The following is a 16,920-nucleotide window of genomic DNA, read 5'->3' on the forward strand; positions in this document are numbered from 1 at the left end:
GGGGCGCGAAGTCGGGGACACGCAGGGAAGGCCAAAGCTTGCAGGACGGGGAGAGTGGGACAGAGGACAAGTAAAGAGGGAACAAATAGGAGGTACTGGACATCGGGATATGTGGGAGGGGCTGAAGTGGGCACGTTGTTGGATTCGGGGTAGCAGCCTGGGAGTAAGAAGCTCGGACAAGGGAAAAACACTTCATCGTTTTTGAGAGTCATTGGAGGTGGGGGACCCTCAGGGAGGTTAAGATGGGAACTATGCAGAGGGGACCCAGTTGAACACGAGAGTCTCGCCAGCAAATTAGAGCAGCCCTCATCTGCCACACCGGAAGTGGCGAGGTGCGGATCTGAGGCCTTACTGGAGCGGAGAGGCGGGCGCCAGAGCTCCAGGCCCGCCCCTTCAAACTCCGCCCCGCCTCGATCCCTCACCCCCCAGCCTGCTCCACACTCCCGCCCGACGCTGCCTTATAAGGAGCCTCTAGCGGGCGTTCGGTTTGGCCCCGCCCCCTCTAGCCACATGTCCTAATAAGGACATCTAGGGCATCCCGCAGCTAGGGGCGGGCGGGAGCGCGTCTCCAGGGTAACTGCGAAGTCTCCCTCCCCCTCGTCGTTGCTCTAGGAAACTCCGAAGCTCAAAAAAGGTGGAGCCAGCCTCCTCTCCAGGCAGGGTCGCTTGCGGGAGGCGGTTGAGCTGCGGCCCCCACCTGAGGCTCCCGGGAGATCGGTTGGTGGGCGATGCGGCGGAAGGTCCCCGACTACAACCCCCGGCATGCTCTGCGACGTACCCCACTCTCGGGAGTCGCTCCCCGGGTCCTGAAGACCAGGCTTCTGGCTCTTCATTTACACCCTTTATTCTGCATATGGGATCAATGCCCCCAATTCTCTTGTTTGCGACCCTGTCTTCTCTTCCTGCAGAGTAAGAGGCCATGGCCTTTGTTCGAGGCCAAAGAAATCTTCCCGGAGTCCCCCACCCCAGTTTCTTTTTTTGAAGGTTATGCTCCCATACTAATTAACCATATGCCTGGTTACCAAGTCGAGAATGAGACTCAAGTTTGGTTTAATATCTATTTCCGCTTTTCACTGTTTAGTAAAAGGCACATATCCTTGAATTGAATGCACAAACCCCTGTCCTTCTCCCTTTATTACCTCATGATTTTGCCAAACACCCTAAAAACAAGTACAAATCTATTTTCAAAGATTTACTTGTAGCCTTTCCCTTGTGTTTTTTTCTCTTATTTTATTGACGTTGCATATGGCTTTTTCTCAGTAGACAAGAGTGGCTTTACACACGGAGGATGCTTAACGAATGTTTATTGGATAGAAGGTGCCTTATACTTGCGATTCTCCTTGCTCCAGGCCAATGAATAGGTGCTTCAATTCGGAAAACCAAAATACTAACTCACTGAAAATTTTCAGACCAAAGGATCCAGACAGTGCCAAGATAGATCTTAGGAAAACCGTTTCCGTCGGCGGGAGAGAGCCGCGAAGTCGGGGCTCATTTTCAGGTCATACTACCCAACGCCGAGGCCTTCGCTCAGCTCCGAGCGTTTCCTGGGAAGTTCGACCAGCGGGTGCGCTCTCCGTGCCATAGCCCCGCCTCTCTCGGCTGTTTTGAACTACATTTCCCAGTATGCAACGTGGAGCCAGGAGGCCGTCAGATGAAAAAGACTGTTACCCAGCGAGCCCGAAGACGGCGCAGGACCCTCGGACTTCATTTCCCGTCGGCCCGCGGGGGGGAGCGCCGGAAGCCCGCCCCGCCCCTCATTGTGCGGCTCGTACTAAACGGAAGGGGCCGGGAGAGGCCGCGTTCAGTCGGATCCCGGCAGCAGCTGCAGCGGCTCTTGTCTTTTCTGGCTCTCCTTGCTATCTCCTTTACTCTTCCGGAAACATGGTGAGCGGCAGGCCACGGCGCCGGAGGGGAGGTGGCTGCGAGTCGATCATCTGCGCGCGCTAAAGGGAACGGGGGAGCGACGTCGGAACCCCCTCCCCCAGCTCCCCGGGCGGGATGAGGGTCTCGTGCTGAGGGGCGGGCGGCGCCGGGACGCGCGTGCGCGCCCGCGGGCGCCGGTGAGGGCCGGCTTGGACGTCGCTCGCGCGCCCCCTGGACTCCCTTCCCCTCCCCCACCCCGCTGTTGCGCCCGCGCGGACAAGGGCCGTGGGGGAGGGGTCCAGGGCGCGCGCGCCCGTCCCTCGCTGAGCAGCCGGTGTCGCGCGCCGCGGCGGGGCCGAAGAGAGTCGGTTCACGGGGGCGCGCTCGACGGGAGCACGCGGCATCCAAAGCTGGCCCGGGAGCGGCGAAGGAAAAGCGCGCGAGCGGTCTCGGCGCGCGCGCCCCACCCAAGGGCTGTTCCTGTCTCCGCGTCACCCTCCCTCTCAGGCGGGTCTGTCTCGAGAGCAGGTGGCAGAGATGCTCGCAAGGGGCGGGGGCGGCGCGGCTAGCGGGGATGCGGGGGTGTCCGGGTCCGGGCGCAGGCGCCTGGGATTAGGGACTTGCACCGCGCAGCACAGAGCGGACACCGCGGAGATCACGGCCGTGCTCGGGAGCTAGCGAGCCCACAAGGCGAGCTGGGTTCGCAGAGTACACCCGGCGGAGGCTGGAACGGCGCTGTCGGTCGGCGCGTGCGCACACGGTCAGGCCTGGCTACTGGGCCCGAAGCCGTGGACCAGCGGGGCTGTCGGCTTTCCCGGATGGGGCCTGAGGGTGGAGCCGAGTTTAGGGAAGTGACCCAGGCGGGCACCGCCCGGAAACTACCCCGTCCTCTGTGTTCGGCCCGAGGGCTGCGAGAGCCCAAGCTTGGGTAACTTGCCCAGGCCCGCAGCGCGGAGGGCCGATAAGCTTGTCGGTAAGGGCGCTTCCTTAGGGTTGAGGCCCTGGAGGTGCTGCTGCCTCTAGGTACGGGTTTTTTTCGGGGAGGGGGCTGAGTCTAGCCGATCTCCTTTCCCCGCCTACTCCGGAAGTGGCTCAATCACGTGGCCGGCTTCCTCTGCAGTTCCGGGAGCGGGGGCAGATTTCACCGTGGACAGTCTCACTCCAATTCCTGGCTAGGGTGGCCCCCAGCACGACCTGGAATAGAAGTTTAAAGAGCTCTCACGGACCGTGGGCCCTTGAGTTTGGACTGCTAACTTCTATCAGCGATCTTTGGGGCCTGCATTTTTTTCCGGAGAACAGGGAGTTGTCGGGTAGGGCCGTAATTAGGGGTTTGTTGTAGGGAGTTGTCGGGTAGGGCCGTAATTAGGGGTTTGTTGTTCTTGCTTTGGTTTAGGAAGACCCCAGCAGAGAAAGGGATACGTTGTGTGATAACTGCGTTGAACAGTTCTGATGGGCTTGCTAGAACCGTTGAGCACCGTTGGTGACCCATCTAGCGTTGTGGGTCCTGTTTTTCTCTTAGATCTATCTATGACTATGACCTGGTTGTCTGGGTCCCCTCTACTCTCTGTGAAGTTCTTAGTCAGCACTATGCAAAAGCTGAGACTGAGTACCGTGAGTCTGTAGGTTCTATTTACCGTGAGCTTGTAGGTTCTTTTAATTCTGGGTTCACATCTTGGCCAAGACATTGCTTTTCACAGGTCTTTAATCTAGCTTGCAGGATGTCGGGGTGGGGAGGAATGGTGTTGAATTATGTGATCAGAGGTCTCTTCTATGGCGGCTATTCTGGGGTTGTGTCACATCTGATCCTTTGACAGTGACTTGGGTGGGAAAATAGTGATACTTGTCTTGGGAAGGGGATTAATGACCTCTTGGGGCTGAGGACTATATTTGTTGACATCTAGACAGATTTTCTAAGAAAACAAAGGAAGGACTTAAGGGCACGTCCCAGAAACTTGTTCCTTATGAGGTGCGTGTGGCTCGTCCTCTAGGCCTCTGGCGTGGCTGTCTCTGATGGGGTCATCAAAGTGTTCAACGACATGAAGGTGCGTAAGTCGTCAACACCAGAGGAGGTGAAGAAGCGCAAGAAGGCGGTGCTCTTCTGCCTGAGCGAGGACAAGAAGAACATCATCCTGGAGGAGGGCAAGGAGATCCTGGTAGGTGATGTGGGCCAGACTGTAGACGACCCCTACACCACCTTTGTCAAGATGCTGCCAGACAAGGACTGCCGCTACGCCCTCTATGACGCAACCTATGAGACCAAGGAGAGCAAGAAGGAGGACCTGGTGTTCATCTTCTGGTGAGCTTCTCCTGCCGTAGCTCTGCCCCACCCCCTTTTCTCAGGACAGGAAGGTCTGTGGCTCCTTGTTAACCCAGAGGTGTGCGTTTCAGGGTAGGGTGTTGTAATAAAATGCCTGTCAGTGAGGAACTTGATAAAAGTTTGAATGTTAGGGGCCAGCTCAGAGGTTTCTGGAAGTCCTGTATCACTTGAGGGCACTTGCTAGACTTGGAGGAGGGGGCTTTGCGGCAAGTTCTCTGATTCTGTTTCCCTCCAGGGCCCCTGAGAGTGCACCCCTTAAGAGCAAAATGATCTATGCCAGCTCCAAGGACGCCATCAAGAAGAAGCTGACGGGTAAGGGCCAGCGTTGGTGGTGCCATATGCCCTTGCGTTCAGGCCTTGGCTGCAGGGTGGGGTAGACGGCATGGTGGAGGAGAGCCCTCTCTCTGTCTCCTCCTCACTGCCTGCTGGATGTAGCCTTATCCCGCCATCTGTTCTACTGGCTCCTTCCCAGCCGCAGCACACCCACCCCCGCCCCAGTGCTCCTCCTCACAGATGCTCCCCCTTCTCCTCCACAGGGATCAAGCATGAATTGCAAGCAAACTGCTACGAGGAGGTCAAGGACCGCTGCACCCTGGCAGAGAAGCTGGGGGGCAGCGCCGTCATCTCTCTGGAGGGCAAGCCTTTGTGAGCCTCCTCCAGCCCCCTGCCTGGAGCATCTGGCAGCCCCAGACCTGCCCATGGGGGTTGCAGGCTGCCCCCTTCCTGCCAGACCGGAGGGGCTGGGGGGATCCCAGCAGGGGGAGGGCAGTCCCTTCACCCAGTTGCCAAACAGCCCCCCCACCCCCTGGACCTTCCTCCTCCTCCCTCCATCCCTGACGGTTCTGGCCTTCCCAAACCGCTTTTGATCTTCTGATTCCTCTTGGGTTGAAACAGACCAAGTTCCCCCCAGGAACCCCTGTTTGGGGGGGACCTGTATTTTTTTTAACGACACCCCAGTTCCCCCCTTGTTCCTCCCTTTTCCCATGCTGCCAACTTCTAACCGCAATAGTGACTCTGTGCTTGTCTGTTTAGTTCTGTGTATAAATGGAATGTTGTGGAGATGACCCCTCCCTGCGCCGCCTGGTTCCCCTCCCCCTTGCCCCTGGTCACAGCCACTCATGGAAGCAGGACCAGTAAGGGACCCTCAATTAAAAACAAAAAAACAAAAAAACACACAACAATAAAAAGGCTCACTAATGGGATGTTTGTTTTGAGGTTGGGGCCCAGGGGACCTTGGGGGGGGCGTAGGCTGGGAGAATGAGCAGCATCTCTTCCCTGACCCTGCCTCCAGCCAGCCCCACACACCCTCATTTGGCCCCAGTGACTAGCTGAGCCTCCCCTCTGACAGTTCCCTCTCTACATGCTGGTGTCATAGTTGGCACCAGCCTGGCTGTGCGGAAGGTAGCCGAGCCAGGGTGTGTCCGCTACTGGCCGCAGGGGTTCCTTGAACAGAGGGGCTTAATCGCTGAACTGGTTTCTTCTGCTGCCTTGACCCAGGTGGGCAGCAGGACAGTGAGGCCCATTCTCTGATCCCTGTGCAGTCTCACCCAGATGTGGGCCCTGAGACTGCAAGTCACTGGTTGCTTCTTGAGCTTTTTCTCCACCTTCAGTATTTGGTCTTTGCTCTGCGCTCTCTCCTGGATGGCTGACTCATTTATGAGCGCTGGGTCCAGCGGCTGCTGTGAGTCAGACACCAGGTTGAGTCTCTGGCCTTCTGCAGATGTGGCCGGGGTCTGGGGCGGGGCCAGCCAGGTGGAGTCCGGGACTTCAGACCCAAGTGTCTTGGGCTCCACCTGCCTGTGTTTAACTAAGAGGGTGTTGGCTGGAGCCCCAAGCTTCTTGCTGGTATTGCTGTGGGCTCTTTCCAGCCCATGCTTTGGGCTTTCACCTGCCCCGCAGGTAAAGGTGGAAGTGTTGCCCTAGGGGTGGTGGTGATGGACGATTTATACCCGGCCCCCTCCCTGCCCCAATCAACTAAAAAAAGCCTCCTGGAGTAGAGCTGGTTCCTTAGTTCCTTGGAGCTTGCCAGTATCTCTGGTAGGGAGGCAGGAAGGGGTAGTTCCATTTTACTGATTAGGAAATGGGTGTAGAGGATTTGTAATTCGTTTTATGTGTGGTCTGTGCCAGGGTTTATGGGGGTGTTGGCATGCCTTGAAGACTGCTCCTGGATTCCAAGTTCTGGGTCTTGTACCTTCCCACAGAGAGCACTACTGGCACTCTGAAAAGTGGCGGAAGAAACTGCAGGGGTGTCTCCCCCGGATCTGGTCTCTACCATGGTGCCCCGATAGAAGATGTACTTGGTGGGCCCTCCAACTCGGAAGTCAGGACAAGCAAGCCTCCTTGCTACAGAACCAGGCTTTTTATTTGTGAACAAGCTGGAGACAAATGAATTTGGGGGGCCAGAGTTGGGTTGAGGCTGCCCCATAGCCTCTGGGGAGGGAGGTCAGGGCCCCTGGGTTTTCCCAGGTGAGGGCTCTGCTTACCTGTGGCCAAGTGTGGTGCCCATGCTGCCCTATCTTGCAGGGCCTGGCACCTTGGGGTAGGGGTAGGCCTTGCCCTGAGAAGTCACGGGGCATGGTGAGTGGCTCCTGGGGTGGGGAAGGAGGCATCTTGCTGGGGTGGGAGGTCTGGGGGGACTCTGGTGGCTCTAAGGTTCTCCCTTGAGGATGACAAGGGTGTTCCGGAGAAGCAGGGTGCTGGCCTGCAGAGGAGAGATTCTTGATGTCTCCCATCTGCTGCTACCGCCTCTGTTACCCCACCTTGGATAGCTCCTCTGTCCCCATCCCTGTCCTCAGCAATAACAGCTACCATTTACTGAGGCCTCACTACCAATGACAGAAGGGAATGGTCCTGATCCAAGATGGGGAACTGTGGCCCTGAACAGCTGGGGCTGCTCCTGGCAGCCTAGCCTCCCCCCAAGCTCCACCGCACCCCCCCATGCACCAAGACACTTGATAAGAGCCTAGAGGCCCAGGGGTGGGAGGCCAGGAAAGCAGCAAGAAGGCTTGGGGAGGCTGGAGGGCTCACCTTAGCGTGTTTGAGCTCCAGCTCCGCCAGCTCCATGAGGTTCTTGCGGAAAGAGGAGACGCGGCGGGATCTGAAGTCCATGAGCTCTGGAGAAGAGAGGAATGGGGACCCCGGCAGGGTCAGCAGTGCAGTGGCAGGGGCACCAGGGCCGTGGGGCTTACCCTGCTTGGCTGAGTCGGAGAGGCGTTCGAAGCGCTGGCAGCACAGCTGCTGGTGGCTCTCGGCGGTCCGCACCTCCCGGTTCCTGGTGCGCGCCTTGTCCAGTGCCTTGTTGGCGTTCTCATAGTCTGCCAGCGCCCGCAGCCGCCGGTACAGCAGGTCCTGGGGCCGGCAGGGGCACAGGATCCCTGGCCCACGGCCCTTGCCTGCCTGCCCGCCCTCCCTGGTGGCTCCAGCCCTGAGGTCTGCTCTGGGGCCACCTCTCACCTTGGCTGCCTGTGAGTCGCACACGTAGTACCTCAGCATGTCCGACAGCTTCAGGTCCTCATCAGAAGCCACTCGGCCCTCCAGTTTCTGAATCAGGAAAGTGGAGGCTGGGGAGGGAGCTGGTGCGGGGGCAGCTAAGGACTGGGGGTGCTGCTGTTCATCTAAATACCAAGTAGGGTCACTTGATACCCACGCTATGTCAAGCCCTGAGGTTCAGGGGAGCAGGCCAGGGAAGGCTTCACAGAGGAGGTGGCATCTGATCTGGATCTTGGGGGTTGAGTAGGGATTAGACAACAGCCAAAGGCTTTGCAGTTGTGCAGGCCTGGTATGTTTTCAGGGAACCATAAGTTCAGTGGGGCACTTGGGCAGCAGTGGGCCAGATCACAACAGGCTTAAGATGCAAGCTAGGGACTTTGAGCTTTGTGTCTTGGGTAGTTTCTAGGAGGGATAGGGTCACTGAAGGGCCCTGAGCAGGGAAGAGATGGGGTCCAACGGACATTTTAGGAAGACTGGCACACTCCGGTGACTTTCTTGGAGAGGAGTTCAGGAAGAGTGTGTCTGGGGCAGGATGCTGGCAGCACAGAACGGTCTGCCAGAGGCACGCGGCACATCCTTCAAAGTGCCTCGCCAAGCCCACTTCCCACCTCCTCCCCCATCACCACACACCCACACTTGAGGTTGGATCCCTGTCTCCACTCCATCTCTTATTAAACTAGTCTGGAGAGTGAGTCCAGGGCCTCACTGAGCCCCAGTTATCACTGAACATTCCAAAATGACCCTGCAGCTTTCCCCTCTCCCGGGACACTCTCTTCCCTGCAAAGGATCATTGGGTGGCCTTTCAACACAGAAGGCAGTACTCACCCTTAATCGTTCAAAGAGCTCTGCCAATTTGAGGAAGCTCCTAGGAGACGGTGGGGGGGAGTTAGGACAGGGGTCTTAGGGGTTGCTTAAAGCTTCCCTGCCCTTAGGTCCCCCTTGGGGAACCCTCCCTCTCTTTCTCTCCCAAAGCCCAAGAGGAGCTTCTGCATCTCCCACTAGAGCTGATAGTAGGCTTCCATGGAGTGACCCCTCATGGACAGACACAGTATTACAGGTGAAGAAAGAGGGCAGAGGGGCGAGAGGGAGTCCTCACGTCTTTAGCTGGTTGACTTCCTGTGTTCCCAGACTGCTCAGTGCAGCTGAGATAGGGATATAATCATCTGCCAGGCCTGTTGGGGAAGAGCCCTCTATCAGAGCCCCTTGGTCTGCATGTCAAGCCCCACCCCTGGTGTTTGTGGCCACAGACAGACACAGGGCATTTCCTGCTCTCTCCTCTCCCCTGGGGAGTAGGGCCACTGGGGAGAATCCAGGGTCCCTGGGGCCCTTCGTACACTTGTGAGAGTGCATGACTCGGTCTGCCCGAAGGCAGGCGTCCCGGATGCGGGTGTGGTACTCCAGCAGGAAGGTCCTCTCATGCTCGAAGAAGTCATCCACCTCCTAAGGGAGCCAGACAGGACCCACTCACACCGAGTCACCAGGAGCAGCGCAGCCTCGGGCTCCCGGGCGTGGCACAATCTCCCTCTAGGCAGGGCCTCATCAGTGGCTTCCCTCCCACAGGCACCCAGGGTCTCAATCCTTGCTGGGGACTTGAGGCCCTGGGTTGAATCTAGAGAGGGGGCCCCCCAAGTCACCTTGAGCCCTGACATGCCAGTGATGAGGGCTTCATCTGCAGACTTCACAATATTCCTCAGAAACCCCCCAAGGAGCTCCTTCCTGTTCTTTCCTCGGACACTCAGCTGAGGCACACGTAGGGAGGGTGCAACGTCAGGGTGGGCATTTGCACCTCCCACCCCGGGCATATACCACTCGCCGAGCTGATGAGACAGAGGCCTGAGCCCACTTAGAACCTTGCCCCCCACCCCCAGGGGGGACTCCAGCTCACATCCTGGCCATATTCCAAAAAGACAAAGAAGTTGTGGTCTCGACGCAGGGTGGGGTGGGCCGCCAGGCGCTGCAGAAAGACTTCGTGCATCGCAACTGTCTTCTTAAAGATGGCCAGATACTCCCTGCAGAGGACGGCAGGCAGCTCACGGGCCCTCCCTGGCTCCTTCCCCCCTCCTGCCCCCTTGCCCCTCGGCAGCCCTGGAGTGAGGAGCAGGGTCCTAAACATCCACGGGGGACAGTCAGGGGAGAAACCCTGGGGCTGTCAGGAGAGGCTGGGCTGGGGCTTTATCACAGACAGGAAAGGGGGGCGGCACTCACGCTTCCAGCTCCTCCTTCATTTTGGCAAACTCTTCCCGCGTGATAGAGCTGTCTCCCTCACCCAACTTCTGCAGTTTTTCCCTCGAAGCCTCAAAGTCTGGCCTTGGAGGGGCTGGGGGGATCTGCTCCAAGGAGGGACAGAGCTGGAAGTCCTCTCGCTGTTGAGAAGGCCGTCCCCTGCAACCCGAAGCCTGGCCCAGCCTCCCGGCCTCCCCCGGGTGCCCAGGCCGGCCTCTCCTCACAATAAGACCGGCGTACTCCTCGTTTTCCACGTAGGCATTGTGTAGCCAGATGAACTCCTCATGATGTCGCACGACTGAGAACTCGGTCTGGGCGAAGTGAGGGACGCAGCTCTGGAAGCCGGGGAGCCTATCTGAGGTGTCTTTCCTCCCCTGCCCAAACCCTACACCCACCAAGCTTCCTGGGCACCCACTTTTGGGCCTCGCCAATCCCACATCCCAGGGGAGGCCCAAGTTGGGGCTCACGCGTCCGTGTCTACCCTCAGGAGGGTGGACGGGGGATGGTAGGACTTGGGGCCTTAGGCAGAGGCCGTACGAGACTAGACAAGATGCCCTCTTTCTCAGAGGGTCAGGGGCCAAGAGCCAGGTTGAGGAGCAGGGCCCAGAGGCTGCGCTGGCATCTGCACGCCAGGCGAGCAGAGGCTGCGGGAAGGAGGCTCCTGAAGCAGCCATGTGAACCCCACTCCCCCCGCCACCCCCGCTCCCACGCAGCCTCACCTTGGTTTGAACAGTGAATTTCACCTTGTCCCGCTCGCTGACGGCATCAGAGATCTCCACCTGTAAGGAGCTGTCTCCCTGCAGGTCCACGGACATGGAGGAGGGCTGTGGGGGAAGGGAGGTCCCTGACATGACTGACCACGGCCCCCCCCGCCCATCCTCGCCGCAGGCTTCTGGTCCTCCTGCAGAGCCCACCTCAGCAGCATTACTTCCACCACGCCCTGGGGTCGCCGGCTGTTCCCCCCCACCTCCCGAGGGATCCTGATAAGTCACTGCTCAGGGATTCACAATGACACTTTCCCACCCCTCCATCCTCTGAAGTAGGCAGAACTCTCCCCGTTTTATAGGCCTGGAAGCTGCGACCACCAGAGAGGTGAAATAACTTGGCCGAGATCACACAGCTGCAAAGTGGCAGGGCCAGATTTGAACAGAGTTTCTCGGTTCCAAACCCCACGCACTTCCTCAGTTACCTGCCCACCCCTTCTCAGCTGGTTACCTCAGGTACCTTTCACCAGGTGTAAAGTGAGCTGGATGAGACGGTCCCACCCCTTTTGAGGGGCTCCTGAGACCATTCCATTCACTACGTTTGGTGCCAAGAGGCACTGACTTGGAGGCCAAGCACTTGTATTTCTCTAAGTGAAAAGATCCCTGAGGCACCAAGTTACTAGTTCATTCTTACACTGAGCTATCTCAACAAGCATTTATTGAACACCTGCTATGTCCACACCATTGTGCCAAGAGGTACTAGGGAGAGAGGTAGAGGCTCAGAAGCCACTCTCCCTTCAAGTACTACTCACCAGTATATAAACTGGCACCTGCCCACCTCTCACACCCAGAGGCCTCCCTCTCTCCTCTCAGGCTTTAGCACTTATTTGGGACACTGTGGGACCACTCTTAGACTTCTAGCACCATAGATTAATTTTACATGGCCTTGAGCCTCATATCAATGTAGTTACACAGTATATACTATTTTGTGTCCATGTTCTTTAGTGAGACCCATCTATGTCATTGAGTGCAGTGTTTCTTTTTCATTGCTGTGTAGTGTTCCATCATATGACTGTATTGTAGTTTATCCATTCTACTATTGGTGGTCATTTGGATTATTTCAAGTTTGGGGCTATTATGAATAAAGCTGCCATGAACATTCTTGCATATATCTTTTTTTTTTTATAAATTTATTTTATTTATTTATTTTTGGCTCTGTTGGGTTTTCGTTGCTGCACGCGGGCTTTCTCTAGTTGCAGCGAGCAGGGGCTACTCATTGTTGCAGTGCACAGGCTTCTCATTGCGGTGGCTTCTCTCGTTGTGGAGCACGGGCTCTAGGCACGTGGGCTTCAATAGTTGCGGCACGCGGGCTCAGTAGTTGTGACTCACGGGCTCTAGAGCACAGGCTCAGTAGTTGTGGCGCACGAGCTTAGTTGCTCCGCGGCATGTGGGATCTTCCCGGACCAGGGATCAAACCCGTGTCCCCTGCATTGGCAGGCGGATTCTTAACCACTGCGCCACCAGGGAAGCCCCTGCATATATCTTTTGAGGGACCTAAGTACTCATTTCTGTTGGGTACGAGAATGGCTTGGTCAGAGGGTAGGCATGTGTTTAAAACGCTTTCATAGATACTGCCAAACAGTTTTCCAAGGTAACTGTACTAATTCACACTCCCTCCAGCATTGAATGAAAGTTCCAGTTGCACCACATCCTTGACAATACTTAGAACTGTTAGTCCTTTTTTTTTTTTTAAACGTGATGATCCATTTATTTATTTATTTATTTATGGCTGAGTTGGGTCTTCGTTTCTGTGCGAGGGCTTTCTCTAGTTACGGCAAGTGGGGGCCACTCTTCATCGCGGTGCGCGGGCCTCTCACTATCGCGGTCTCTCTTGTTGCGGAGCACAAGCTCCAGACGTGCAGGCTCAGTAATTGTGGCTCACGGGCCTAGTTGCTCCGTGGCATGTGGGATCTTCCCAGACCAGGGCTCGAACCCGTGTCCCCTGCATTGGCAGGCAGACTCTCAACCACTGCGCCCAGGGAAGCCCCCCAGAACTGTTAGTCCTTTTAATTTTAGCCTTACTGGTGGAGGTACAGTAATACTGCATTGTGGGGACTTCCCTGGTGGTCCAGTGGTTAAGACTCCATGCTCCCAATGCAGGGGTCCCGGGTTCAATCCCCGGTCGGGGAACTAGATCCCGCATGCCACAACTAAAAGATCCCACATGCCACAACAAAGACCAGTGCCACCAAATAAATAAATACATCTTTAAAAAAAAATAGTGCATTGTGGCTTTAACTTGTATTCCCTGGTGAGAAATGATATTGAACACCATTTCATGTACCTATTAGACATTCAGATATTTTCTTTTGTAAAGTGCCTATTCAAGTCTTTTGCTCCTCCCTGCCATCCTCTTTTAAAAATCAGATCATCTTTCTCTTATTGATTTGTAGGAACTCTTTAAATATCCTGGAGACAAACCCTTTGTCAGTTATATGTTTTGCCAATATCTCCTACTCTATGGGTTGCCTTTTCACTCTATTAATGGCTTATAATTTTACAAGCTCAACATATCAATCTTTTCTTTTGTGGTTTGTGTACTCTTGAAGAAGCACTCCTACCCCAAGGTCATGAAGATATTCTCCTATTTTTTTCTTCTAGAAATTAACAGTTTTAGGTCTATGATCCATTTAATTCATTTTGTATGCAGTGTAAGGTATGGGTTGTGATTCATTTTTGCCCTATATATAGCCAGTGATTTTAGCACTATTTGTTTAAAAACACTATTTTTTCACTATTGATTTGTTTTAGTGTACACCTTGGTAGAAAATCAATTGACCTCATAAGTGTGATCAGTTCTGTATTCTCTATTCTGTTCCACTTATCTATATATCTATACTTTTGATAATATCACACTCTCTTGATTACTGTAATTGACAGGCAACGTTGAAATCAGGTAGAATTAACTTTGTTCTTTTTCAAAATCATTTTGGCTATTGTAGGTCCTTTGCATTTCCACATAAATTTTAGAATCAGCTTGTTAATTTCTACCCCCAAAAAACTTTCTGGGATTTGGTTAAGATTACATTGAATCTATAGATCAAATTGAGAAGGACAGACGTTTTTACAATACTGAATCTTCCAATCCATGAACATGGAATATCTTTCCAGTGATTTAGGTCTTTAATTTTTCTCAGTAATTTTTTTATATATATATAAAAATTTATTTATTTGTTTATTTTTGGCTGCGCTCGGTCTTCGTTGCTGTGTGCGGTTTTTCTCTGGTTGCGGCGAGCGGGGGCTACTCTTCGTTGCGGTGTGTGGGCCTCAGTAGTTGTGGCTCGTGGGCTCTAGAGTGCAGGCTCAGTAGTTGTGGCGCACGGGCTTAGCTGCTCTGTGGCATATGTAATTTTTTATTTTGCGTATTTTGAAACTTATTAGGTGCATAAAATTGAGGAGTGTTTTCCTGTTGAATTGACTCTTTAATCATTATAAAATGTTCCTCTTTATTTCTAGTAATACTTCTTTCTTGTCTTCCAGTCTGAAATTGATAAAGCCACACCAGCTTTCTTTTTGTTAGTGTGCTCATAGTGTATATATTCCATCAGTTTTTCAATATTTCTGTGTCCTTATAAAGTATGTCTCTTTTAACAGAATTAAGTTGTTTTTTAAAAATCCAATCTGAAGATTTTTTAAAATAAATTTAGTTATTTATGGCTGTGTTAGGTCTTCGTTGCTGTGCACGGGCTTTCTCTAGTTGTGGCGAGCGGGGGCTACTCTTCGTTGCTGTGTGCGGGCTTCTCATTGTCATGGCTTCTCTCGTTGCAGAGCACAGGCTCTAGACGCGCAGGCTTCAGTATTTGTGGCACTTGGGCTCCGTAGTTGTGGCTTGTGGGCTCTAGAGCGCAGGCTCAGTAGTCGTGGTACACAGGCTTAGTTGCTCCGCGGCATGTGGGATCTTCCTGGACCAGGGCTCGAACCCGTGTCTCCTGCATTGGCAGGCAGATTCTTAACCACTGCGCCACCAGGGAAGCCCAGATGTTTGTTTTTTAACTGTAGTTTTTGTTCCATTCATTATTATTGTAATTACTGATATAGTAGGCTATAAACCTGCCATCTTACTTTTTGTTTTCTCTTCATCTCATCTGTTTTTTGTTCCTTTATTCTTTCTTTCTTTATTTTTTAAATTAATTTTTATTGGAGTATAGTTGCTTTATTCTTTCTTTCTTGATTTCTGTTAGATTAGTCAAGTATTTTATGTTATTTCATTTTCTCTGTCATATTTTTACTTACATATTCATTTATTACTCTTTTCATTTCTCTATATTTATAGGATAATTTTGAAGAAGGCAATGATTACTCTGGAGGACATGGTCTAATAATAGATTTTCAAAGAGTCTGGCATCTACAAAGGTTAGGGGTGCACCCTTCAGTTTGACAGTCCAGTATAGCCTCAGAACACATAGCACCCACTATTACTGGTAACAGTAGTAGTAATATAATAGCTAACACTTATATTTGCTCTACCTATATGCCAGGCATTGCTCTAAGCAGTTTATATATATTAACTAATTTTTTTAAAGATTTTTTTCTTGATGTGGACCATTTTTAAAGTCTTTATTGAATTTGTTACATTAATGCTTCTGTTTTATGTTTTGGTTTTTTGACCACAACCTATGTGGGCTCTTAGCTCCCCCACCAGGGATCGAACCTGCACCCCCTGCCTTGGAAGGCAAAGTCTTAACCACTGGACCACCAGGGAAGTCCCTGTGTTAACTAATTTAACCGTGAATATGAACATAGATAAACACTGAAACAGATGCTTTCTGTTCCATACTTTGGTCTCTCACCCCTCTCACTTCTTCAAATTCCACTTGATCCCCACTCCTCACTTCTTGGCTTCTCCAACACCCCCATGGCAGGCTCTTCCTCCGTCCAACTGCCCCCCACCCCCAAAGTCTGGCTCATTGGTGCAATAGGCCCCCAAGTCCCCTGTCTCCTTCCTGCTTGGTAACTGCTTGAGGGAGATGGGACTTCAAAGGTGGACCACAGCTGCTCCATCCTTATCCTCAGTCACAGACCACTAGGCACATTCCTCCTACCCCTAAAAGTGTGCACATCTGTATGCCCCACCCCTAACCATCCTTGGCACAAGGATGCTCAGAAACTATTTGTTGAATGAAGTCAAGAGGAAAGAATGAATGGTCTCATGATTACATGAACATAGATACACAAGTGAAGCCATTAGTGCTGAACAGTATTCCCCCATCTTGGGAAAGGAGTAGGGTACTCCAGCCCCTTCTCAATCCCTAACATCCTTCCTTCTTCTTCCCCATCAAACCAGCATGAGTCGGTCCTGGGGAGGGGATGAGTAAGAGTGACGGGTCCTTTTCCATCTGTCAGGGCCGCGGTAAACCCTGCCTCCTTTGGCATCCTCACCAGCCCCCATGCTGATGCCACAGAAGCGCCCCACCCCCTTGCTCAGGTCTCGCCTTTCTCTGGCTCATGCGTGGGCACGAACACACACACACACACCACTCCCTGATTGGGCATCACTGGGTATCATGGAGTGAGGTGAAGATTGGGAGGGTGTTTGCATCCTTTCTCTACCTTGCTCTCCTTCCCAGCCTCTCGATGCTCCTCCATCACTCTCGTTCTCGACTACAGCACACAAGAATTCCGCGGCGGGTCACTGCCCGCGCGCTCCCGTAGGTTGGTCCCCGGTAAATCTCCCCGAGAAACGGACCCAGCGGGGATCCTATCAGCTGACAGAGGAACTCTCCCCTCTCTGCCAAGGAGTCACCTGGAGCCGGGCGTGGTTCCACGCCGTTCCCTCGCAGCCGCGCCTTTTGATTGGGTAGCAGCTTTACCGTGCGGGACGCCATTGGCTGCAACGCCTGTCGTTCCTGTGCCCAGTCCCCAGCTTTTAAGGGGCAGCGCGGAACTGAGAGGGCCGGGAACAGGCGACAGCGTGGGGGATGGAGTCGGGGCGGCGGGGGGCCTCTAGGATCGCAGAGGTCTAGTGTCGCGTCAGCCCACGCCCCAGGCTGGCTGACTCCGGCCCGCCGCCCCTCTGTGCCGCGCCTTCTAATGGCCTGGCGCGGCCTGCGCGTGCGCACTACCTTAGTCTCGCGCCCTCCAGGCGGTGGGCGGGGCGGCAGGCCAGAGGGCTGGGTGGGAGGGTGGCGTGGGTGAGGGGAATGGGGAGCCGGGGTTGGGGTGGCGGACTAGGGACGAGGACAAGGGCTAATGTCTTTGGAGAAAGGGGTTCCGTTTGGACATCCGCTCTGGGACATGAGGGAGTGGCTGGGTAAGCCGCAAAGG

General features: G+C 54.1%; 2 protein-coding genes across 14 annotated transcripts; one reads left to right on the forward strand and one right to left on the reverse strand.

Moving 5' to 3' along the window:
- The first annotated feature begins 1,723 nt into the window (after window positions 1–1,723).
- Window positions 1,724–5,382, forward strand: CFL1 (cofilin 1). 2 transcript variants are annotated; one of them, XM_082341942.1, is made up of 5 exons: window positions 1,778–1,884; window positions 3,383–3,474; window positions 3,852–4,159; window positions 4,416–4,492; window positions 4,717–5,382. In XM_082341942.1, the coding sequence occupies exons 2-5, from the start codon at window positions 3,391–3,393 to the stop codon at window positions 4,827–4,829; spliced, it is 582 nt and encodes a 193-aa protein (XP_082198068.1). In that variant the 5' UTR covers window positions 1,778–1,884; window positions 3,383–3,390; the 3' UTR covers window positions 4,830–5,382. The 2 variants fall into 2 exon arrangements, with proteins under 2 accessions (XP_082198067.1, XP_082198068.1); XM_082341941.1 differs by lacking the exon at window positions 3,383–3,474 and having other exon boundaries at window positions 1,724–1,884.
- A 944-nt stretch (window positions 5,383–6,326) lies between these two features.
- On the reverse strand, window positions 6,327–16,710 carry SNX32 (sorting nexin 32). 12 transcript variants are annotated; one of them, XM_082341909.1, is made up of 13 exons: window positions 16,207–16,710; window positions 10,612–10,716; window positions 10,117–10,227; window positions 9,875–9,996; window positions 9,555–9,678; window positions 9,304–9,408; window positions 9,004–9,109; window positions 8,766–8,841; window positions 8,495–8,534; window positions 7,634–7,720; window positions 7,369–7,528; window positions 7,208–7,293; window positions 6,327–6,881 (listed from the first exon to the last, which is right to left on the reverse strand). In XM_082341909.1, the coding sequence occupies exons 1-13, from the start codon at window positions 16,240–16,242 to the stop codon at window positions 6,828–6,830; spliced, it is 1,212 nt and encodes a 403-aa protein (XP_082198035.1). In that variant the 5' UTR covers window positions 16,243–16,710; the 3' UTR covers window positions 6,327–6,827. The 12 variants fall into 12 exon arrangements, with proteins under 12 accessions (XP_082198035.1, XP_082198034.1, XP_082198044.1 ...); XM_082341908.1 differs by having other exon boundaries at window positions 7,208–7,720; XM_082341918.1 differs by having other exon boundaries at window positions 7,208–7,720; window positions 9,875–10,227; window positions 16,400–16,710.
- Window positions 16,711–16,920: the final 210 nt, after the last annotated feature.

This window comes from Balaenoptera borealis (genome assembly GCF_965194805.1).
Source record: "Balaenoptera borealis genome assembly, chromosome: 11".
Lineage (NCBI taxonomy): Eukaryota > Metazoa > Chordata > Mammalia > Artiodactyla > Balaenopteridae > Balaenoptera > Balaenoptera borealis.